The sequence below is a fragment of the Schistocerca gregaria genome, chromosome 6 (assembly GCF_023897955.1).
Source record: "Schistocerca gregaria isolate iqSchGreg1 chromosome 6, iqSchGreg1.2, whole genome shotgun sequence".
NCBI lineage: Eukaryota > Metazoa > Arthropoda > Insecta > Orthoptera > Acrididae > Schistocerca > Schistocerca gregaria.
In genome coordinates this window covers 510437726-510464084 of record NC_064925.1, presented here as the reverse complement: position 1 = coordinate 510464084, position 26359 = coordinate 510437726, and the positions used below count along the sequence as shown (strand labels likewise).

Below are 26359 nucleotides of genomic sequence, written 5' to 3'. Positions count from 1 at the left end.
TTTCTTTTCTAATACGTGAATGATGTATCAAGTTTTGTCTCTCACTGGAAATATCACCTATACCCTCAGGACTTTCAATTATATCTAAGTGCAATTTTATCAAACATGTGTGTAGCCATCTAGCGTTCTGAGTGGGCACAGGACGTAGGTTGCAAACTTAACTCATTTCAAACGCAAGTAATTACCCTGTTTCTCTTCAGCAACGAACTTGGGCTTATTTCTGGACCATCACTTAGACAGGACTGTACACAGAACTGCAGTCTATAAGAGAGTGTTAGCGTGCCTTTGTGCACTATAGATGTAGGAAAAAAGTATTTTCGAGCTTAAAATGAAGTTCCTAGGGTCACTAATACTTCCCATACGTGACTATTGTGATGTCATATGCAAACAAAGCTCGTGCGAGAATTTATGCAGGCTAGTAATGGCTATGAATATTTGTGTGCGATGTAGTTAAAACATACGCTATTTCGATCATATCACTTGTGCTTACAAACAATCATTTTGGCTGCATACCGATTTGCGTAGACAGTACCATACACTACGTTTTCTCTGTCATTTTCTCATTGCCATTTCTTTTATTTATCTTCAACTCTTGCACTTTTGTAGAAACAGCACAGCAGAAATACTCGTTCTCAACAAAATAAAATTCTCTTTCGTATCTTTTTTCTATAAAAAACCTGACTTTGGAACAATCTTCCCCAACCTGTCAGAGAAATTAAATTACTTTAAAGCTTCAAAAGACAGTTAATCGCCCACCTTGTATCACAAAAGAAGTCTCACGCATATATAAGTCTGCAGCTCCCCCTCGGCAATCCCCTATCCACCAAAACGTTTACCTCCCCCATGTTGGCCAAGCTCTTTATTTAAATTCTGTTCTTTAGTAACAGTCACTGTTAGTACCATTTCAATCTCGTCCTCTTTTTTGACCCCTTCCGCTGCTGTAATACCAAACATGTACTCAAATATGCTATACTAATCTATAAACTATACTGCAATCATCATTATTATTACTATTGTTCTTATCAGTCTCAATCATTATTTTTCATTATTATTATTACGAGACATGACAGGTCAGTGCAGGAGGCGATCTTTGATTTTTAATTATAGACCTCTTTTGAAAATCAAGTTATTTGCCAAGATCGCTATGTTAACACAGTTACTTTATTGCTAGTTTCGGCAATATGAATTGCGATCCTCAGACCTATAAAAAGGAAGTATGCCGAGAGTATAGACTTAGTGTATAGAAATATAGTAGGGCGTACACATTAGCCCATTGATAAAAATTGCATGCCCATTAAAGTGGACTGTGGTAGCTACATGATACAATAGTTACACGACTCTGTCGCATAAGGACTGCACATGTGCTGTAAAATAACAATTATCATAAAATTCTGCTCATATGATCTGATACACTATGTGATCAAAAGTATACGGACACCTGGCTGACAAAGACCTACAAGTTTGTGGCGTCCTCCATCGGTAATGCTGGAATTCAGTATGATGTTGGCCCACCCTGAGCCTTGATGACAGCTTCAACTCTCGCAGGCATACGTTCAGTCAGGTGCTGGAATTTTTCTTGGGGAATGGCAGTGCGTTCTTCACGTCACACTAGCCTCAGGGTCCTCGAAACGCATCTTCTGTGATTTGTGGCTGAACCCAATAGCACCCCACACCATAAGGCCATCAGACGGCGTTGTATGTTTTGTGAGAATACAGTCACTGTGATGCCACTCACCTTCTCTGCGGCGATCCTAAATGCGGTCATCTTTTTCAAACAAACAGAACTTCGATTCGTCCGAAAGCACTATATGATGAAATTCCTGTCCCCCGTGACGTCGTTTCATACACTAGTGTCATCTAGTACGTTTCTGCAGCGGAGAAGTGAACGACGCGTACGTAACCCATGACGTAATAAATGGCAAAGGAATGTCACCTCTGTAAGTGTACGATGTGTTACGCTGTTCAACTGTTGCGCCACAACCACGGAAGAATGCAAATCTGTCCTGCAATACCATTAGGAACAGGCGTCGATGTGGGCGGTGCGACCCGATCCGTCTCGTCGTGTTTTACTGCTTTCCGTGAACCATTATGTACACACCCGTAGCACTGCCAAAACATTTCGTTCCACACGAGCAGCAATTTACTAGATGGGAAATTGACGGTATGATTCGCGCATACGTCTACGAGGCATCGTGCGTGTCTGCTCAAGTCACACTGATCCATTACCTTCGGTTTATAGCGACAACCAGAACGCAGCCACATTTTATCGGTAGGTAGAGCTGCACCTGGATATCTATGTTGACCTTGAACCAGTGGGATGACATGGTTCAATTGCTATTTATTTCTGCAGAACATACCAATCATGTACGCCTTATCTCTAGTCGTCCAAGTTCTTCGTGTTTTTTTTTTTTTTTTTTTTTTTTTTTTTTTTTTTTTTTTTTTTGGAACATGGTGATACACCAGCTAAACTCGCTGGGCAGAACAGATAATAGGATTGCGGAAAGGGCCAAATAGGTTGAGGTCAGTTTTACCTTCTAGCTGTAATTTAATAACTTTTACACCGAAAGCGGCACATACCCGGACCTTCACCGAATGCAACTCTTTAGGGCTGAAGGCCTCCAAACAAGAAATCTTCACAAATAAACAAGATAAAAATCCAATTAAGATTGCAATAAAATAATTAAAAAACCATCACAGCAAAATAGATAGAACAAACATTGCAAAGTGCAATACAAATGGCTGAAGGCCACAAACAAATTTCAAAATTTCAGAATGTATTACCATAGACTTTTAAAGGCAGAAGGCCAAAATGTTTAGAAACAAGAGATCTTAAAAATCAACAAGATAAAAATGCAATTAAAGAGACACATAAAATAAATTAGAAACATATCACGGCTAAGTGGAAAGCCTCACGGCAAAGCAGACAGAACAGTCGTATACAAGGTGCAATACCAACGGCTGAAGGCCACAATTAGGTTTCAAAATTTAAAAATATGTTACCATAATCTTTAAAGGCAAAAGGCCGCAATGTTTAAGCTTGAAAGATAAACTTTAGAATTAATTTTGTAAAATTTTTAAGAAAAAAGAAAAAATAATCATAAGCCTTAAATTTTAAGTAGCTGAAAGCATATAATTAAACCGGTGGCACTCAGCAGCCTCCAGGGTGGTTGATCTGACTTCGTTTGCTTAGGCGAGACAGGTGATTAGCGCAACTACACTTGATTCATCGAAACCCAACCAGGGGACAGCCGCGGACCGACCGACACAACGACTTGCTTCCCATCAATCAGTACACGAGAACTCAAACAGAAAAGGTTACAAACTTGATAATCCACAATGGAGTATGTATGTTGGACAGCGACGACAGGTGAGGAATGGACTCTGCCTGAAATTACGTTGGTGGCCAGGGCAGCAAACTGGAACATTAACGGCCACTAGGCAGAAAATTCCGCTGGTAAACTTGAATTTGAAACATGGTAATATAGTTAACTTCACTCAAAAGAACTCTGCCTGAATTTACGTCAGCGCCCAGGGCAGGTAACCAGAACACTAATAGCCACAAGGCAGGAAATTCCGCTGGTGCACTCTAATTGTAGTCAACCAAAATAGTCAATTGCACCGCTTTGTGACTAAATTTCAGCAGTAGAAACACTGGGTGTTGCTCATAGGAAAACCTCCGTAACAGCAAACCACCGAAACGAACCACCCCAACATGAATGGACGTGGCTTGGGTAGTTGAAATCACTATTCAAGTTTGACGTCCTGGGTCTGTGAACCACGAAGCTGGTAGCGACCGGACAGCTCCACACACGTTCCGACACTGTGCAGGGGCTGCCAGCGGCCACAGCCGACTGCACCGCTCGGCGATAACTTCCCTCGTCGGCAACAACCGACCGACTGCCTGCTGGTCCGTCTGCGACTGCACTGCTGGTGTGTCACCCACTCACTTCCACGACCGCAGAAATACTGGCACGGACCCAGCCATGCAGAGGAAACACGCCCATTGCCTAAGCGACATCCCTGCACCAGGAAAGCGCCGCCCGATGGTAATTGAAGGGGCCCAGAAGCGCTCAGAGTACCAGTTACACGTCACCCATTGAGACGGCCAACCTCTCAGAGCCAGTCTGTCGACAACATTTAAAATAACGTGTCAAAGAAAATCACGTCAACTATACACATAACCTGACAAACACTTGCACGAAGACTGAACGATACCCAACAGTAACTAAGCATACACGAAGACAAATCTGGAGTCGATGCGCACACACACACACAGCCGACTCATTAACGATCGGCGAGCCAAAACGCTTCGTCCGGTAGGACGACCGACCGATGATCCACCAAGACCGTGGCCTGGCTCAAGTGATATGTGGCGACAATTGTCGGGCGGGCCATGTCGTCGCAAACCTCACTGCTACAGCTGAGACTGCCGCATTGCAACTACTCGACTGGCAGGTCCGGACTGAGCTCCACATGCGTTTGAACAGACTGGTCGACCCGAACTCGCTTACGACACACAACTACCGGGAAGTAAGAGCACTCGAGGAAAGATACTACGAGAGGCGATACATCGATACGCGCTGCTAGCGCCGATCACGGTCAGGCAAAGCATCAACTCAGTGACAGTAGTAATTTAAATTAATGTAGTGCTGTGGATGTACGTTAAAACATGGTGTAAAATACATGATGGCCGGAACACGAGCCACTCATGGCTCACATGGGTGTACATTTTCATGACAATCCAATCTAACTATGTGGGTTCATAACACTATGATGATTTTTTCTGTTTCTCTCGTAGGACAAACCGAAGATGCCTAAATAAAGGTGAAATTCGTCATTGTCAAAAAATAAAATATCCTAACACTGTAACCATTATTGTTTTTATCTTCATATGTCTTATCACTATTATTATAACTATTAGTGTCTATTATCATTATTATCATTAGTCCTCTGAATGCTTTTTTGTAATATCGTTTGCATGTGTTGTTCCTCTGTATGTTTTGTAATGTCTTTGGCATGTTTTGTCCCAGTCAGGACAAATGACTATAAATTAACAGTTACACAGATAAGGAAATAATGGAGTATCAGTTCGACTGTGTTCGCTCAAAGTTCACGGTCTTCTAACATACTCATCACCAACTGTTCCTTAAATTGTAATTGTCGCACTCACTTGCGAGTACGTACCTATGTGTGGTGTCCATTCACGTGGTCGTTCTCTTGCAGGTGATGGCGGACATCACCCGTCCGAAGGCACCAAGGGCGTGAACGGGTGCGCCGGAGGCGGCGTGGGGGCGGCGCCGGCCGCCGTGGCGGCTGCAGGGGCGGTGGCGGGCGCCGCGGCGCCTCCGGCTGGCCGTCGCGCCTCCGACGGCGAGCAGCGCCGCATGGTGGACATCACGCGCGACAAGCCCATCAAGGTGACGGTACGCGTCGTCGTACCGGTTCGGGACCACCCAAAGGTCTGTGACGCACTCCGCCTGACATTACACTACGCCCACTGCACGGCAGCTTGCGACACCTGCGCGCGCAAACCACGAACTAACCTGTCTCTGCTCACCTCGGTCTGATGTCGCCATTTCATTCTCATAGAGCAACAGCTCTCCTACTGCCGCATATATGTCTTTCTGGGTAGTACATCCTAATAAAATAACGAAGATTACGAGTGACACGAGTGATATTTCTTGAGAAAATGATCTAAGTGAACGTTTGGAAAGCTGAAGTGTGCATCTCTTCCGAGTAAATGAAGCACAAGCGATTTCCTACGTACTGCCACAGTCAGTGATGATACAGCTAAAGCTCTAAGCCAGTGACTAGACTGCGTTTAAAATACAACTACACACATCAAAAAAGTTTTGCGTCACCTTGGTTCCGAGAGTTCCGGAAACTGTATAGAAAACTGGAATAGAGAGATCAACATATACATAATTTTATTGCCCATGAAAAAACCACACATTAATGGTCTACCACCACACAGCGAGACATTGAGAGGTGGTGGTAAAAATTACTGTATACATCGGTACTTCTAATACCCAGTAGCACGTCCTCTTGCGCTGATGCATGCCTGTATTCGTCGTAGCATACTGTCGATAAATTCATAAAGCACTGTTGGTCCAGATTGTCCCACTCCTCAACGGCGTAGATCCCTCAGAGTGGTTGGTCGGTCACTTCGTCCATCAACAGCCCTTTTCAATCTATCCCAGGCATGTTCCATAGATTTCATGTCTGGAGAACACGCTGGCCACTCTACTCGAGCGATGACAAAAATTCAAATGGCTATAAGCACTATGGGATTTAACATCTGTGGTCATCAGTCCCCTAGAACTTAGAACTACTTAAACCTAACTAACCTAAGGACATGACACACATCCATGCCCGAGGCACGATTCGAACCTGCGACCGTAGCAGCAGGGCGGTTCCGGAATAAAGCTCCTAGAACCGCTCGGCCACAGCGGCCGAACGAGCTATGTCGTTCCCCGGAAGATTCACAAGATGTGCTCGGCGGAGGCGCGAATTGTCGTGCATGAAGACGAATACCTCGTCAATTTGCTGCCATTGTGGTTGCACTATCGGTCGCATGATGATATTCACATGTCGTACAGCGGTTACAGCGCACTCCATTGACCACCAGCGGCGTACTTCGGCCCCACATAATGCCATCCCAAAACAGCAGGGAACCTACACCTTACTGTACTCGCTGGACTGTGTGTCTAAAGTGTTCAGTCTGACCGGGTTGCCTCTATACGCGTCTCTGACGATTGTCTGGTTGAAGGCATATGCTACACTCATCGGTGAAGAGAAAGTGATGCCAATCCTGAAGAGTCCATTCGGCAAGTTGTTGGACCCATCTGTACCGGGCTGCATGCTACCGTGGTTGCAAATGTGGACCTCACCGTGGACCCCGGGAGTGAAGTTGTGCATCATTCAGCCTATCACGTACAGTTTGAGTCCTGTGGCTGTTCGAAAAGCATTACCAGTTCCACATGGTGGCATTTCTGTCAGGGTTCCTCCGAGCCATAATCCGTAGGTAGCGGTCATCCACTGCAGTAGTAGCCCTTGGGCGGTCTGGGTGTAGCATGTCATCGACAGTTTCTGTCTCTCCGAGTCTCCTCCATGTCCGAACAGCATCGCTTTCGTTCTCTCGGAGACGCCTAGACCTTCCCTTGTTGAGAGCCCTTCCTGGTACAAAGTAACAATGCGGACGCTATCCAACCGCGGCATTGACCGTCTAGGTGTGTTTGAACTACATATAACACGAGCCATGTACCTGTTTCTTGATGGATTGATTCGAACTGATCGGCTGTCTGATCCCCTCCTAATAGCCGCTGCTCATGCATGGTTGTTTACATCTTTCGGCGGGTTTAGTGACATCTCTGAACAGTCAAAGGGACTGTGTCTGTGATACTATATCCGCAGTCAACGTCTATATTGAGGAGTTCTGGGAACCATGGCGATGCAAGACTTTTTTTAATGTCTGTAGTATAAATGAAACGCGGGGCATAAAGAAATTACTGGTATTTTTAATGTAGGCTCAGATAATTTTTTAAGTAGAGCGATTGCCTAACGTGTACTTATAGAGATACTTAATGCATGTGTTAATCATGGTTGTACATTTTAGGACCCTATGTCACACTTTCATCTCAGAGTTGTAATTGAAACATAGTCTTCAGTTGTTTACTGGATGTATTCCAATCATTAATGTTGTAGGTATGCAAAATACTAACGTACCGGTAACTGATAAGAATAGTTCTGCCGGTTAAATGTACCCATGCGTTGAACCGTTATTAGCAACATTTAATTCAGTAATCCCTGTTATTGACAAGCAGGAATGATGGTACGTATTTTTATCATTCCTTTTAACATCCCCTGAATCCTCTGTTTCCCCATCGGAACGTCTTCCAACGTACACTCAGACGAATGATTTTACGTAATCAGTGAATAAAACTAGACATTTTATTGAAACTGTGTTTCTCCAGTAATTATTCTATTGTTTTCATCTATACATTTCCTAAGAAATGGCGATTTCTTTCGTCATTTGAATTTTGAGAATGGACATATTTCAGAGTTTGAGTTCCCAGATTCATGGTCTTCTAAGCCTGAGACGTTTACACAAAAAAACTTTTAACTACCTTGATAGCTGCTGTTGTACTTATGTGCGGCTCAGATTGTTCGATCACGGACTGTTACTGACAGCTCCATTAGTATAAATGGCAGCAAAACGATCGTCACGCCACAGATACCTCGCCCCACGTGGCGCCATGTTCTCTGCCTGTGATATAAACAAAAGACTATGTGGAGCTAATTAGTCACGTGCTCTGGTGCATAGTGAAAGAGCCGCTCTCTGCGGAGGGCACCCCTCCGCTGTGTGTGTGTGTGTGTGTGCGCAAGCGCGTGCGCGCGCAGACGTCGAGGGGGGCTATCCGGCAACGGAGCTCCGAGCCGTCAACGTGACAGGAACAGGTGAAAGGCGACGCTGTAGGACGCAACGGTGTGAAGTATCAACACACCACAATGTTCAAGACAGATCCATACCTATTGAACACAGCAGATACTTCATTATGAAGATAAAGTTTCTTCGATTCTTATATGAATAAATCACAGTTTCCCCATGAATTACTTCTGGAGACGTTGTAACGTACCTGCCACAAATAAAGTCTATGTTGGTCTGTGAAAATGGACTCGATAGGCAACCTGAGATATAAGTAATCGGAATCTAACCTCCATAACACAGTGTGTGGTATCGATAGCTACGATGCCACATCGTAGGTGCCCGTTCTAAGGTTGGCACTACTAGAGCGGAAGATCTTCGCCTACAACAGCGCCTTGTAGCCGGCGCTGTTCAGCTCTACGAGCTCCGCTCCAGATTCAGCCCATTTGGTTTACGAGCAGACGACAAACTAAGATTGCTTGACTTTCATAGTGGGAAGCCACTACAGATTTTGCCTGTATTAGCTTTGATACACCCGGCTTCGCACCTACGTACTCCTCAGTAGAAAGTTTTGTATTTACGTATATTAGTGTGTTGAGATATAGTAAAACCACTTAGACTTTACTGACAGTACCGAGATTTTTACCTCACCTACTACTACTCGCTTCCTACTTCGGCGTACCCTTCAGTTTACAGGAGCAGACCCTCGCGCCGCCTTCCAGGTGGAATACAAAAAACAGTGTGCGTGTTGTATGAGTGTCAGTTGCACTGTCATTTAAGCGCTCAACAGATCGTTGCATGAAAAACTTAGAGCTAACATTTAGATAAGCTATCTGACTGTGTATCTGAATAATTTATAAGTGATACAGAATCTGGCTTACTAATAATGAATTTAATAAAAAGGAGTTTGACTTGATCCTGTTACCTGGCGGGTTCAAATGGCTCTGAGCACTATGGGACTTAACTTCTGAGGTCATCAGTCCCCTACAACTTAGAAGTACTGAAACCTAACTAAGGACATCACACACATCCATGCCCGAGGCAGGATTCGAACCTGCAAGCGTAGCAGTCACGCGGTTCCGGACTGTAGCGCTTAGAACCGCTCGGCCACTAGGGCTGACGGTCCTGTTAACTACTAAATAACTTGTAAGAAAAGATTTCATAATTTAAGTCTATTTAAAAACTTAAGAAATCATCATGACAAGTATGAATAATGGTGAAATGCCTGACAATGAGCTTATAAGTATCAATAATGGCTGAGTGCTAGATTAACAAATTATTTCAATTTAGAAGTTACATTAACGTTTAATAACCACAGCATATTTATGAAATACATATAGAGAATAATTATTATTATTTTGAGGACAAGGAGGTTCCTTTAACTGACTAGCAAAACATGGGATTATTGCAAACTCGGACTAACAATCACAAGCCTAACCGTGCAATTGCGCTTTACGATATGCTAGCGAATTTTATCTTGAATTCCATCTTCAATCGTAGTTAAGCCAACTAGATCGCTCCTGGCCATATAAATCTCTCTTGGCCATATAAATAAATCAGGCCTTGAGTGTGGTAAGGTCTGCCATCACCGACCTGAGGGCAGGGTGACACGTCTTCTGTCTCCGAGCTCTCGACCGACACTACTGAAAATTTACTCTCGCAAACAGACCTCGTCTCACAATAATGCTTAGAATCGCGGTCCCATCTTTCGCACTCAGATTGTTACTATCGATAACTGAGTGCTTATTTATTTCCATAGAGAATCACAGAATCCTGCAGGATGAAAAGAGTACCTTAAGTTGGCTGTATTGTTAATCCATATAATGGAGAGTTCTGACACACATCTTACAACGAGAGTACCATATGAATGACAAATTGTGAACCAACCCCCTTAACTCATTACTGATTTATGCAGTTACGTATAAATATAACCAATAGACTGAATGAATAAAGAGAACGAACCACAGCAGGCCAATCGCCAAAGAAATTTATTTCAAACGACTAATTTCAGTGCAGAACTTACGCATCTTTCAAGTCCACTACAAACCAGAACTGTGCTTTCACTGTTTGGCCCATCTATCTTAGAATGCATGTAATGCCAGTTGTGGTGGACCGCATGTATTAGGAGTGTATACTCGTCGTAGAGTGGGGAGAACCTGTATACACGCCCGATATATACAATCCACAACTAGTATTTCACTCATTCTACGACACATGGACCAAGGAACGAAAGTACTCTTGTGCTTTATACTGGGCCTGAAGAAGGCGTAAGTGTTGCACCGAAACTAGTCTTTCAAAATAAATTTCATTGACAACAGGGATGTGTTGGTTCGTTTTCTTTATTTTTTATCATTAGCCGCTGTTCCACGTGTGCTTGAACGATTGCCCTGCACAAACAGACTGAATTGTAGACACTCAGGTCTGTTTTCAAGTGTAAGTAGAGACAGTGCAATTATAATCAGTGTACTGGCTAGCATAAAATTTTATGATAAATACCGTACCTCTGATCTGGAGCCATACAAGACACTGCTATACACAAACAAGAAATAATAATCAGTAGCTGTGGTGAAGTTACATCATGGAGAGATGTTGTAATTGTAAAGCTCATCGTTTCATTATGGTCCTAATGTCGTATGGAAAACATTCGAAAGTGATGGAATATAAATTACAATGTAGAGCATCAGAAGAAAGTATAAAGACGTGGTGGATTTAATAAAACTGCCACGGAGAAGTTTTGTAATACTGGCATTGAACTCACCCCTCTTAACGAACAGGAAAGCTGCCAGTCACAAAGAAATTGTGAGAACTGTGGTTCCGATGGACCAGTCGGCTTCTTTCACATGCATGCTAATGTGCATCTCCCGTATGTTCTGTCGTGAGTACGTTGCTGGGTCATTACGTCTGAGTGAGTCCAGTTGAATGCAACGTAAGACAGCACTCACTATAAAGCAGTGCATATTCAGTGTCGAGTTCTGCGAATTCGTGTAAAACCTGTGCGAAGCAGTTTGCGTAAGAGTGTAAGACTGGGAGGGTTTTGCCAAAACCTGCAACAAAGCCTGCAATGCAAACTACGTTAACTGTTTCGACGCCAACGGTGGCCATTGGCCATACCTGGCATCGAGAGTCAATCTAGAGTCAGTCATACTGCAAATATTTTCCAGGCCACCATTATCTTGCCTACCCTGTGAGAATGATGGAGAAATACATTCTAAGCCAAACAAAACAACGCACCACAATGGAATTATCCGAATGGGCGGATATGTACAGACAAACAAATGATGACAATTTCAGAAAAAAATATTGGATGACTTATTTAACAGAAAGAGCTTCACGAATTGAGCAAGTCGTTAACAAATGTATCCACCTATGGTCATTATTCAAGCAGTTATACGGCTTGGCATCGATTGATAGTGTTGTTGAAATCTACTGAGGGATATCGTGCCAAATTCTGTTCAAATGGCGCGTCCGCTGATCAAAATCCAGAGCTGGTTGGAGGGCTCGAAATGATCACACTTGGCAGATATCCGGCTACCTTGCTGGGAAAGGGGGTGACTGCAAAGGACTAAGGTAAGGAATAAAAACTCTCACCGTGCAGTGGTGGACATTATCTTGCCGAAATGTAAGCCGAAGATGGCTCGCAATGAGCGCAACGAAACGAGGCGTAGAATATTGTTGGCGTACCGCTTTGCTGTAAGAGGAAGCTGATGAGAACTACAGTGGCTTTGCTTTGAAATGAAATGGCTCGCCAGACCACCATACGTGGTTGTCGAGCCATATGGCGAGTGACAGTAAGTTTGGTATCCCATCACTGTCCGGGACGTCACTAGACACGTCTTCGTTTCAAAATGGTTCAAATAGCTCTAAGCACTATGGAACTTAACATATAAGGTCATCAGTCCCCTAGAAATTACACCTACTTAAACGTAACTAACCCAAGGACATCACACACATCCATTCCCGAGGCAGGATTCGAACCTGCGAGCGTAGCAGTCGCGCGGTTCCGGACTGAAACGTCTAGAACCGCTCGGCCACCATGGCCGGCCACGTCTTCGGACTGGAATGCCATTGACAGGAGCAGAACTGTCAGCAATGAGTGCTGCCTCGAACTTAGCCGCGATGACCAGCGAAGATATGTCGGCAGACAGCCCGGACAGCGTCAGTTAATGCTAAACCGAATAATTACGTTCATAACGGCCAGAGGTGAACCAACGATTTCCTGTCTTTTTCAACTTGTAAACCTCTTTCCCTTGAATAAGTCATCTAACTTTGTGAAATTGTGATTGTTTGTTTGTCTTCACATCTACACCACACTTACCGATTTCGGTATATTCGGATGATCCCTTCCTGATGTCTTCTCTTTAGTGTACTAGAATATTTTATGCTGATAAAATCTCTGGATTTTTTTACGTAAATGAGTCAAAATGGCTTATACGTTTATCATCCATTTTCAGTCGAATTATGGTATGGGTTTTGCACCGCGAAGCTTCATTTTCAGTCAGTATGAAAGCCTGTTTACAACTGTGCATTTAGGTCTGCCGTGTGACAAAGTAGATGCTTAGAAATATTCCTTCGACAGTTTCATACTTGCGGATTTTTATATCGCTCAAGTTTAATTTAGGTTAATTTTGCCGCATTCAAAAAATGGTCGTGGGATGCTAAGTTTTTTTATGCTGTATTATGACACGTGTTGTAAAGAAATTATTTTGTAGCACTAACGGAGCTACTTCCGATGATGAATATCGTCACGTTTTGGTAAAATATCACCTACGATCCTGAGTTTAACTTTGTAGTGATTATGATAACCAAGAAGCTCTAACACAACTTCAGCAGAGCTAAATAATTTTGTAGGTTACCTCCAAGAGACAAGTATTATAATATTATGCCAATGTATACATTTCGCTCCACAGAGTGTTTGAGAAGTTGTGTAATAGGTAGTTGACAGTGGATATTCTTACTGGCTCAGTAATTCCACAGCTCCTGACAAGACGGGTTCCAAAGCACCTTTTAAACCTGTACAACCTAGATGAGAGAAATATCTATACCTTGCTAGTTTTAGCAATTATTTCTTTTGTTAGTATAGCACGATTCCGTATAGTGCATTGCTATTTGACCGATATACGTTACGGCGACAGACATACGAGATAGCGACATTCGTACACAAGTTAACAAAGGGGTAGTGAATTGGCCGAGCTGTCATTTGTACTTAGGTGATCCATGCGCAAATGTTTCAAATAGCTCTGAACACTAGGGGACTCAACTTCTGAGGTCATCAGTCCCCTAGACCTTAGAACTAGTTAAACGTAACTAACCTAAGGACATCACACACATCCATGCCCGAGGCAGAATTCGAACCTCTGGCGGGAGGGGCCGGGCAGTGAGTAAAACGGCGCATCTAACCGCGCGGCCACTCCAGTCGGCTACAGCGGGAATCTGGACCTAGCGGCAGGGGACATTCCATTTCGGAAATGGTTAAGGAATTAGGTATTCTGAGAATCACAGAGTGAGGAGTGTACAGAGAATACCAAATATCAGGCATTACCTCTCATTACGTATATCTCAGTGGCTGACGGCCTTCACTTAACGACCGAGAGCAGTTGCGAGTGCGTAGAGTTGTCAGTCCAAACAGACAAGCAGTACTGTGTCACATAACTGCAGAAATAAATCTGCAACGTACGGTACCCAGAACGTGTCCGTCCGGCGGTACGTTCACCCGGCCTCCCGCATGCCCTTTATACGCCCTCGCTCAAAGTCCGTCCACTGCACATACGGTTCACGTCCACGCTGTCGCGGCATGCTACCAGTGTTAAAGACTGCGATGGAGCTCCGTATGCCACGGCAAACTGGCTGACACTGACGGCGGCGGTGCACAAATGCTGCGCAGCTAGCGCCATTCGACGGCCAACACCGCGGTTCCTGGTGTGTTCGCTGTGCCGTGCGTGTGATCATTGCTTGTACAGCCCTCTCGAAGTGTCCGGAGCAAGTATGGTGGGTCTGACACACCGGTGTCAATGTGTTCTTTTTTTCATTTCCAGGAGTGTATTTACTACACTACAATGGGTAATGATGCGAATTATTTGACCACCCAGATCACATGACCTGAATCCCATCAAATATTTATGATACATTATAGAGAGGTCAGTTCCGGTACAAAATGCTGTACCGACAACAATTTGTCAATTATGGGTGGCTATGGAGGCAGCATTGCTCAGTATTTCAGAAGAGAGCTTGCAACGACTTCTTGTGTCCATGCTACGTCGAGTTGCTGTATTACGCCGGGAGAACGGAGGTCCGACGCGATATTAGGAGTTATCAAAAGACTTTTGTCACCTGTGTATTTAGTCTCGATTACATATTTCAGATCGTCGTCGGCTGATACTCGTATCCGAGTTTTCACTTCTCTTCTGAGATTGCCTTTGTCGCTGTTCAGGCGTGGAAGTGTCGTTGATGGCTTAGCAGTCCAATCCTAGCGTGGAACAGGCGGCCACAGACATTACAGCTGATGGAAGGTGGAGGGCGTGGCTGAGCCTGGAGGAGTGGTACTAGTGAACCTTTTTGAATGGAGTCTGGACTGGTTGAATAATCCCTGTACTATAGTTCTATTCCTACATTGTTTAAGGACGTCTCGTATAGCATAGCTGCCAGATACAGTGCAAATAATGTTGGTGCCAGAACGCATCCTTGTTTAAGCCCACTTGTTATTGGGAATTCACCAGTCGTTTCATTCTGGCAGAGGACATGTCCAGTCGTATCATCGTGGAGAGCTTCAATCAAGTCAACAAAATGTTCAGGGCAGCCGAAGCGTTTTAAGACCATCCACATGGCTTCTCTGGGAACTGTATGTAAGACCTTTTCTAGATCGTAGAAAACAAGTAGTAAAAGCTTTTGCTGTTCTCTGCACTTCTCCTGCAGTTGTCGTGCGCAGAAAATCATGTCAATTGTCCCTCTCAAAGGTCGTAACCCGCATTGAGACTCAGGCAGTATAGTCCCTGAAAGTGTCTCGAGGCGATTTAAAAGGATTCTGGGTCACTTCCTCGCTAGCTGTAGTCCACCTTAAACAAATTAACGCAAATGGCAATTTCTCCTGTCCAGAATCCAAGAATATTTCAGATAAGCATATAGTAATTGGGGGGGAGGGGGGAAGCACCTTAGCAATTCCTTCGCTTATAAAAATGCGTGAACGAGGGTGATTGAATGTGTAGAAACGTCGGTATGTAAGGCTAGTGGTGGTACAATATAATGTCTCTTTCCGCCGCCGCAGTCTTTCGTTGAGTACTGAAAATGGTACTGCGTTGAACGGCTTCCGTTTAAAGCGAAGCGTAAGCGGAAAATTGAGCACTTTTATATCCTGCACAATTTGTTCACCCTAAAGGTATCGCTCACTCCTCTCCCTCCTTCCCTCCCCCCCCCCCCCCCTCTCTCTCTCTGTCTCTCTCTCTCTTCTCTCTCTCTCTCTCTCTCTCTCTCTCGACCACACACACACACACACACACACACACACACACACACACAGAAACACAATGGAGCGGCCTCACGTCGAATTTGGCAACCAAATCTCGAGAGTGACGCCTCCATTATTTCTATGTCGGAGCGAAATTAGATTTCCGTTGTAGTGGGGACTCAGGCCAAACCAGGTTTACGTTCGAGTAGCCGACCAACGGGTCGCCGTGGAAATGAGCTTTGGCCGCGAAATTGAACGAGCTGACGCCGGAGAATCGAAGAATACCTAAACTGGCTGAGGGGATCGGAAGGTCGTTGAAAACGAGCCCCAGCGCAGCGCCACGGTAGCTAATGCGCTATCTTATTAGGTTGTTTGATCCCTTCAGACGATTTTAACGCCTCACATACAGCACAGCAATAAGTCCTACTGTGATAATAAATACAATCAGTAACTAGACATTAGTTCCAGTAATAACACAATTTAGGTAGGCATCCGACGTGGAACAGCAAGATTGGCATCTACTGTTAAAGACGTTCGTTACTGGTTTCAAATTACCCGAGATTTTTCGTGGAGTCTAAACCTCCAGGTTGTCCATACAAAAAATAATGTAACTGGTTGTTGTGTGCGTTTCTGTGACTATACCAAAGTTCATCTTATAGTATAGCGAAACAGGATCCTCTCTAATGCTACTTTTAATACAAATGACCGTGTTCACGTGAAAGTTTACTCACAGAAAAATGATCCTTCAAATTAAGGCAGAATGGGACAAAAAAATGAGTGGCAATCTGATGCATGAGTACAGGAATGAGCATAAGCGCGCTGGTACGCAATCTTGGAATAAATAATATTTATAATTATAAGAAATAAAGAAATTACTTCCGCCAAAATCCACAAATTATACGCTTTCCAACAATAACCATTAATAGCATGCGCTAAATGTCAGGAAGTCCCCAAATTGGTTTTGGAATAATAGAGTACGACGAGGTCGAATATATGGACGGACTATACAGCCAAACCTATGTGTCAAAATTAACTACTCTCGCAGTTCTTCACCAGTGAATACACTCCTACTATTTCCTGGTTGGTCAAAGACAGTTAACTTAACGGTGAAATCCGTCAAGCGTCTCTCACAGATAAATAGCACAAAATACCACAGACGTCCACTTGAAACAGAGAAGAATGTAAGCACACACTTAAATACGTAGTAAAGGGCAAAGAAGACGTTAAGTAGGAAATTATGTATCACTTCAGAAATTTTCAGGGTATGTCACACAAGTGAACGCCGCAAATATAAAAGCTACGACGAATGAAAGCGCTCGCCGTACATTAGCAGTAGAATTACGTTCGGCGTGAGTAAATAAAGACAGTGATTTAAAAGACTTGGCTGTATTCGCCATTCGACACGTGTAAGAAAAATGATAGGTGATCGGCGGACATGTAAGTTCAGTTAAAGTAGTCATTATTTGTTATATGAGTCTACGACGGTTGACTGAAAAGTAGTGCCTCCACTTTCGAACTCTTCAACGATGGCAGCATTGGTATGCAGCAGGTATACTGCCTTGTTCCGTAGCGTCTTCTCTACAGCTCCAGTTGGCAGCAAGCCTTAGCACTGAACGGTTGGGTTTTTACAGTGTAAAGTATGGAACCCTGCGCTGACGGTCGGTCAATGCGATTTAAGCACCGTGCAATCATTGAATTCTTGACAGCAAAATGTGTCACCACAAAGAAGACAAGGGTACACCATTACGACACGGAGGCGAAACGTCAGTCTATGGAATATCGACACAAAGACTCGCCCCAGAAAAAGAAATTCAAGAAGCAGTCCTCAGCTGGAAAAATCAATGCCACAGTGCTCTGGGACGCAGAGGGTGTTATCCATGTTGATTTCCTTGATAGTGGAACAACAATAAATTCAGAGCGTTACATCTCAACGCTGCGAACTCTGAAACGGCGGCTGACAAGTGTATGAAAGGAAAAGGAAATGTTTTCCTGCAGCACGACAATGCCAAACCACAACAGAAGTGCCAACGCAGCAGAACTTCAGAGACTGAATCTCACCACCGTACGGCATCCTCCATACAGTCCAGATTTAGCACCGTCTGACTTCCACCTGTCCTCGATAATGAAAGACGATCTGCGGATACATGATTATGCTTCTGATGAAGGCATTGAGAGAACTGTGAGACTGTGGTTGCAGAAACAGAGTGTCGATTTCTTCAGTGACGGCTTCAGAAAACTTGTTCATCGTTGACAGAATTTTGCCTGCCGGCCGCGTTGGTCTCGCGGTTCTAGGCGCGTAGTCCGGAAACGCGCGACTGCTACGGACGCAGGTTCGGATCCTGCCTCGGGCATGGATGTGTGTGATGTCAAAAATGGCTCTGAGCACTATGGGACTCAACTGCTGTGGTCATTAGTCCCCTAGAACTTAGAACTACTTAAACCTAACTAACCTAAGGACATCACACACATCCATGCCCGAGGCAGGATTCGAACCTGCGACCGTAGCAGTCGCACGGTTTCGGACTGCGCGCCTAGAACCGCGAGACCACCGCGGCCGGCTGTGTGTGATGTCCTTAGGTTAATTAGGTTTAACTAGTTCTAAGTTCTAGGGGACTGATGACCTAAGATGTTAAGTCCCATAGTGCTCAGAGCCATTTTTGAATTTTAGCCGAGCGGTCTGGGGCGCTGTAGTCATGGACTGTGTGGCTGATCCCGGCAGAGGTTCGAGTCCTCCCTCGGGCGTGGGTGGGTGTGTGTTTGTCCATAAAAAAATTTAGGTTGAGTTGTGCGTAAGCTTAGGGACTGATGATCTTAGCAGTTAAGTCGCATAAAATTTAACACAGTTTTTTTTTACAGAATTTTATCCCGTGGCTGGTGATTATAGAGAAAAGTGAATATTGGTTATAAAAAATCACAATATAAGGATTATTTCTGCGTTTCATTTATTGAAATATTCCCATACAAACCCAATTAATGAAGTTGGTGGCATTACTTTTCATTCAACACTCGTATTTTTCAAACAGATTACGAGAGAAGAGCTCACTGACAGAATATCCGATGGAAAAACATATAGCTGTCTGGAAAGAAACATGTCGCCATCGCTCCTTCCCAATCCAATCCATTCTGCGACAGCTTGGTTTCTATTAGAAACTGCAACAGTAATGATTTTCTTGGTATGACCACCTGTATGACGCTGTAGTAGAATATGCGTTATTTACCATCTTCTTGTTAGCTAAAGTACCTGAAGTCCAGGACATAAAACAAGCGTACTTCGCACAGAGAATGTACTTCACTAGAATTAGAAAACCTATCTCTTCAGTTCTCATACGTCTTCATTTTCATGCTATTTTCCGAGATATGTCCACGATAAGACGCATATTTTGTCTTCTAGCACACAGCACATGCTTTGCGTGAAAGAGAGTATACATAGTAAACCTTTCTCTTTGCCACTCAAACGTCGTTGTAGTTATACTATACTCTAAACATCCCCTTAGAAAAATTTATGAATTACTATGCTGGGAAACCTCTTACGTTATTTGATTTTCGAACAGCTGAGCAAAACTGAACGTACTCAGACATTTCTCTCCCTACTTACTCTGATCAACACTAAACTGACACACAATATTTTTAGCGCAACGCAGTCTGACTTTCAATAATCCCTACACAGGAATGGCTGTGACTAACAATAACCTATGCCTTTCGTGAATCACTTACCTCACAAAAATCTTCGTTGCTCGAACCACTGCAATACAGCGAGCGCCAATACTGCCAGCTAAATAAAAGATTCAAGCTACTGAAGGCACTAACTACTGATAGGCATAGTTAGCAAATGAAAGATTTTGATAGGGAAAAAACGATGTATTTACCTTAATAATGTTCAAAAGTCATCATTTCATAACATCCCGTCTTAAAAATTCCCTTTTTCTGACGGGCACACGTCCAGATCATCCTCTCTGAAAAGTCTGCCCTCTCTCTCTCCCCAAATCCACCATTGCTGGCGGCTCACCTCCAACTGCGCAACGCTATGCGCTGTTCACATCCAACTGTCCAACACTACAATAGCAAATATTCCAACAATGAAAATCAGCCACAGACTGCACACAGCACAGTCAGTGATTCTCATACAGAGCGCTACGTGGCGTTACCAACATAAAAACCTAAACAGCGTACTTACACACTGTCCACATACATTAATGTGAGCACATGCCAGAAGCATTAATAATACCCCTTTGCAGCACGGACCGTTGCGAGAATGACTGCAGGAAGATAGTCTGTGAGGTCCTGAAAGGAACGGACACGAACATGGAACCACGCCGTCTCCAGGACGGTCAGTTAGCCTACAGCTGCACGTCTATTGACCCGTATACATCTCCTTAGCCTTCGATCACCCCAACGACCAATGGTGACCATAGTTGCCTCCGCGCTGGATTTTGCCAAGCGCTGTATACTTTAACTATGGAGGCACGGGGACAATTTACAAATTAAGCACTTGGGAACTGCTTCCACCAGTGACTCGAAAGACAAGGATAATGTCATTTTCGACGAAAGATGAATCACTCCGTTTCTGGAATTGCGACAACGACGCCACAACTTTCCGCGTTTCCCAACCCACCTCCCCCACCCGCGACACGCTATATACAGGGTGGTCCATTGATAGTGACCGGGCCAAATATCTCTCGAAATAAGCGTCAAACGAAAAGCTACAGAGAACGAAACTCGTCTAGCTAGAAGGGGGAAACCAGACGGCGCTACGTTTGGACCGCTAGATGGCGCTGCCATAGGTCAAACGGATATCAGCAGCGGTTTTTTTTTTAAGTGGGAACCCCCTTTTAATTACATATTCGTGTAATACGTAAAGAAATATGAATGTTTTGGTTGGACCACATTTTTCGCTTTGTGATTGATGGCGCTGTAATAGTCACAAACGTATAAGTACGTGGTATCACGTAACATTTCGCCAGTGCGGACGGTATTAGCTTCGTGATACATTACCCGTGTTAAAATAAACCGTTTACCAATTGCGGAAAAGGTCGACATCCTGTTGATGTATGGCTATTGTGATCAAAATTCCCAACGGGCGTGTGCTATGTATGCTGCTCGGTATCCTGGGCGACATAATCCAAATGTCCGGACCATTCGCCGGATAGTTGTATTATTTAAGGAAACAGGAAGCGTTCAGTCACATGTGAAACGTCAACAACGACATGCAACAAATGATGATAACCAAGTAGGTGTTTTATCTGCTGTCGCGGCTAATCTGCACATCAGTAGCTGACATATTGCGCGACAATTGGGAATCTCAAAAAACGTCTGTGTTGAGAATGCTACATCAACATCGATTGCACCCGTACCATATTTCTATGCACCAGAAATTGCATGGCGACGACTCTGAACGTCGTTTACAGTTCTGCCACTGTGCACAAGAGGAATTACGGGACGATGACGGATTTTATGCTCGCGTTCTATTTAGCGACGAAGCGTCAGTCACCAAAAGCGGTAACGTAAACCGACATAAAATGCACTATTGGGCAACGGAAAGTAAACGAAGGCTGCGACAAGTGAAACATCAGCGACCTTGGTGGGTTAACGTATGGTACGGCATTGTGGGAGGAAGGATAATTGGCCCCCATTTTATCGATGGCAATCTAAATGGTGCAATGTATGCTGATTTCCTACGTAATGTTCTACCGATGTTACTACAATATGTCCCCGGATATCTTTCTGTGGGGATAGATGAAGGACATTAGCTATCGTGATCCACTGAAATCGCCTGACAACATGCGCCAACGCATTGTCAATGCATGTGCAAACATTATCGAAGGCGAACTCCTCGCTGTTGAGAGGAATGTCGTTACACGTATTGCCAAATCCATTGAGGTTATCATTTTGAGCATTTATTGCATTAATGTTGCATTTACAGGTAATCACGCTGTAGTAGCACGCGTTCTCAGAAATTGTAAGTTCACAAAGGTACATGTGTCACATTGGAACAACCGTAATAAAATGTTCAAACGTACCTACGTTCTGTATTTCAATTTAAAAAAAAAACGTACCTGGTACCAACTGTTCGTCTAAAATTGTGAGCCATATTTTTGTGACTTACACGCTATCTGTCACAAATCGAAAAAAGTTGTCCAACTGAAACAGTCATATTTCTTTACGTACTACGCGAATATGCAATGGAAAATGGGGGTTCCTATTTTAAAAAAGCAGTTGGTATCCCTTTGGCCTATGGCAGCGCAATCTAGCGGGCCAACCATAGCGCCATCTAGTTTGCCCCTTCAAGCTAGACAATTTTCGTTCTTTGTAGTTTTTTCGTTTGACGCTTATTTCGTGAGATATTTGGCCCGGTCACGATCAATGGACCACCCTGTGTAGACTACAGGTCACTGCTAGTGCTGCCAACTGCCGTTCGTGAGTGCGTTATTAGACATTGACTTCGAAAATAGGCGTTCGTCACGTTAATGTGTCTGGGTTATGTGATGTCTGAGATATTAACCCATGACGATAAGCCCTTAAATACATTTATTCTTCAAGTTCACAGCCCTTGTTATTCGTCGAAACCAGCTCATATAGTTGCTGCTACATGCAACCCGTTCCATCACTTAGTAGCCGGAAAAAATGCCTGACGATTTCAACTCATATTATTATCGATTCTGCTGCTATTTCTCAATACAGTACTAAGACCTCTGAATTCTGAAATAAGTACAAAATACTTAAGTTTTCTATACTGATAAGAAATTTGTATCACACAAAAAAAAAAAAACCACAGGCACGTACATATGTACAATACTTTTTGGGGCAGTTGGCAACATTGTCGCGGAAGTAAAGTGAAACAGTTCTGCTACCCCAACTTCGAGGAAATATTTCGAAAAGTTTCCTTGGTTGTCAGGCGAATGCCGCAAATGGAAAGACCGACCCAGGTGTTTCCAGCTGGTATTCCCTTTGGCCCAATCCACCATACTGCAATATTTGATTGAAAAGAAAGAAGTTTTACAACGGGTGACCCTGCTCTCAAGAAAAGGAAATGGAACAGAAAACAACGAGTCCATAGATGACACGGACGTTATGTAGCAGCAACAGTATGTGACGTTAAATGGTTCAAATGGCTCTGAGCACTATGGGACTTAACATCTGTGGTCATCAGTCCCATAGAACTTAGAACGACTTAAACCTAACTAACCTAAGGACAACACACACATCTATGCTTGAGGCAGGATTCGAACCTGCGACCGTAGCGGTCACGCGGTTCCAGACTGAAGCGCCTAGAACCGCACGGCCACACCGGCCGGCATTTGCGTTAACTGTCCTGCTGAAAGGATACATGACTTTCCAGTCGAAGATGTGACAGTAGTACTTTAATATAACCTGTGCAATGTTCTGGGTACTGGGTGTTTTGCCTTGCAGGAACACCAAATGTGACCGGGAGTTGTAACTGATACCTCCCTCTCCCCCCATTCCATTAAGCCTTTGATGTCATCTGTGTGCCTTTGGCGAATGTACTCTGCAATAGACAAGTCCCCAGGTCCACGCCATACACTTGTACTTTCATCATTGGCTTACAGACAGAAACAACCCTCGTAAGACCATAGCATGCTATTCGACTGCCCAGTTAACTCTCACGATACCAGAGGCTTGGCGGGATCTTGGTATCAGTGTTAGCGTGGCCAGAAACACATCTGGTCTTAATATTGTTGTAAGCAGACGGTCCCCAATGGTACCTGATGACACAGCAGGTGCTACATGCGCCCAGATTTCGGCCCCAGATGATGATCGCTCGGCCACTGCAGCTCGCATAACGGGTCTATCTTGACGTGCGGTTGTACTTCATGTGGCCCTCAGGTGTAGAATGTGCCACGTACGTTGAAAGCACCGACACTCCTCCGATACATAGTGCACATTACGTGCAGCTATCCGTCGATACGTTCATCCCGAATCCTGCAAACCGCCAATGCGATGGAATGGCTGAAGCTGTTCAGTAGGCGTACGTGCTCGGTGGTGGCGCATGGTTTTCCCCTAAAATGAATGTTGCAAATAATGTTCACTTCTAAACTCAGCACAGTTATTGCATGCAAAGTCAAAATGCAGGGTGCACAGACAGGTCTCCTGAGTGCCATCTGATCTCTTAACACTACAGCCCCTCAGAATGCTTGTATTATAGACTGGTGTTGCGACGTAACGCTCTCTTTCGCACATCAACGGCGGTTCTGGAACATAAATTCCCCACCTACCTTGATACTACTGCAGAATCTGCACTCGTAACTCCTGCCTGCAGCTGCTTAAGAGATCTCAGTAAAGCAGTGTTGAAGAAACTGAGATTTCATAACTACACGTCGTAGGCCACTATAAGTACAAAAAGCTGAAAATAGTCTCGTGAACGCTAGAGAATAAATCGTAAATGGGTTGTTGTTCAAATTTCTAAGTTCAAAGGTCCTTTTAAACTTACATTAGGATTTTTTTTATTGCTATTAATCAAGATCATCAGCCCACATGTGTTCATATCGTTTAAGTTCCTGTCCACAGTCTTCCTCACACACAAACAGCCAGAACCTTTCCTATCCAATTCATAAATCATTTAAGAGAGTAGCACAGTCAATAAATTGCTATTTACTTTTGCATTCGGCATTCAGTGGTTGTCTTTAAATAAAGTTTTTGCTCGCCATAAATACTCAGTAAAAATAGTTTACTTAGTACTGCCACGCTTTTAGTTCAAAGTTTACACACGCCACTTTCTCCAGAAGAAAATATCTGTCGACACTTAAAATTTCACAAATAGTTAATGGCAAAACGAAACGTGGAAGTCACAGTGTCACTTCATTTTACACATAATGCGTTTGGAGACTTTCAGCATGAACGGCTCCTTCGAAAGCTAGTCCTCCACATCCTTCTTCTCTCTGTGCTCTACAAGCCCCTCTCTCTCATGCGTTAGGCGGCAAACCGTCTCAATTCTTATTGACTGTACAGAATTACGGCCAATCAGAACTAAGTTTCAGGGTGCGGATCGCGCAAAATCGAGCAAGAAACAACCACTGCTGTCAGATCACTGACGTCATTAAAATAAGCAACTCAAAACTGTCTTGTTAAACAAATAAAATGAAATAAACTTAAAGCTGTACTTCACGTTTGGAATTTAACTGTACAGTGGCGAGCGTTCTGTCTCCATCTTACATAGTCAAACATGCTTGGACATCCGTCATCCACTAGTAGGGAAACCACTGGTGGATTCGTTCCCTTGCAAATTCCTATAGAGAATTACAAACTGAAAATTTAATATTGGTGAAAGTCCCACATACACTCACACAAGCACTTTCTTTCACACTCACCCAAACGCAAAACATAAATATCTACTTGAAATTATTGAAGTTATTACTACAGCAAAATTACGAAAGGTTTTATGAAATGAGAACTTTCCAAATTTGGATATAAACACTTAAGGTGTTATCATATCTTTTCAAATAGTCACAGTTGGTGAACTATATATATATATATATATATATATATATATATATATATATATATATATATATATATATATATATATATATATAAGTGTTGGATAATTAAATTTTTAATGACTTGTCTTTTGTTTGTAACTTCCAAATTATGACAGTTTGTTGACTTCAGATTTAGGCAGATTGTTCCTTTACACAACAGAAGATTATGTACCTAATTGAAGTTACTCAGGCTATATCTAGATCAGTTATTAATTTTATATAGTTCCAGCGAATGTAACTACTCTGTATGCGCCTCTCCGCTACTTTCACACGCTGCAGTCACGCCATTTGGTCATGACGCACATCTGCAGACACAGCTCGCCTATTCTAGATCGTATAAGATTCTGATTGCTTACACTGGAGCCCACATAAATTCTTACAAGAAAGCTTTAATAGACAACCTGGCGACCGCGCCCTAGCTGCGACGCCTCATTGTCAGCGAACACGGTTCACGAAGGTGATGCATTTTTTGTGGCAGTGTGTTTATTGGTTTATAGTGGTGTATAGAATTGCTATGAGTATTTCTTCTGCTTGCAAATAACCAGGCGTATTTTATAACGACATTTTCACTCGCTTTATTAAAAGGATACGTTAGGCATCAAAATTTACGTGTGCTCAGGGATAAGTGCATCTGCTCTTGATGTAAAGGAAAGAGGATTGCAGTGGCACCACATCAAGGAATTTCTGAGTGTTAGCTGCTTATGACGCAGCAACGCCTTGGTCATCACCGTCTGTACGAAAATTAGAAGGAACGGAAGTGGATAAACTGTCCAAATTGACTTAAACAAGTGAGACTAAGTCTGACTCAATTACACTAACTCACTCTCAACCAAGTGAACGTTACCAGCACAATCACACATCTCACATACGTAAAGAAGTGTAAGATTGGTCAGGTATTCTGAAACCTGCAAGTAGAAAAAAAGTAATACAACATCCAAATTTAAAAAATGACCTAGAGAAATTTGACTGGCTGCTTACAAAAGCATGCATGCACCAGCTACC

The 26359-nt window shown here is 43.5% G+C and overlaps 1 protein-coding gene across 1 annotated transcript in view; it reads left to right on the top strand.

Annotated features, from left to right (window-relative positions):
* Positions 1 to 5186: 5186 nt before the first annotated feature.
* The window catches only part of LOC126278925 (KH domain-containing, RNA-binding, signal transduction-associated protein 1-like), a 717512-nt gene continuing 696339 nt past the window's right edge, over positions 5187 to 26359 (top strand). The window contains exon 1 of the mRNA XM_049979201.1: positions 5187 to 5459. Coding sequence (XP_049835158.1) covers positions 5187 to 5459 — 273 coding nt within the window. The remainder of the gene's footprint in view (positions 5460 to 26359) is intronic.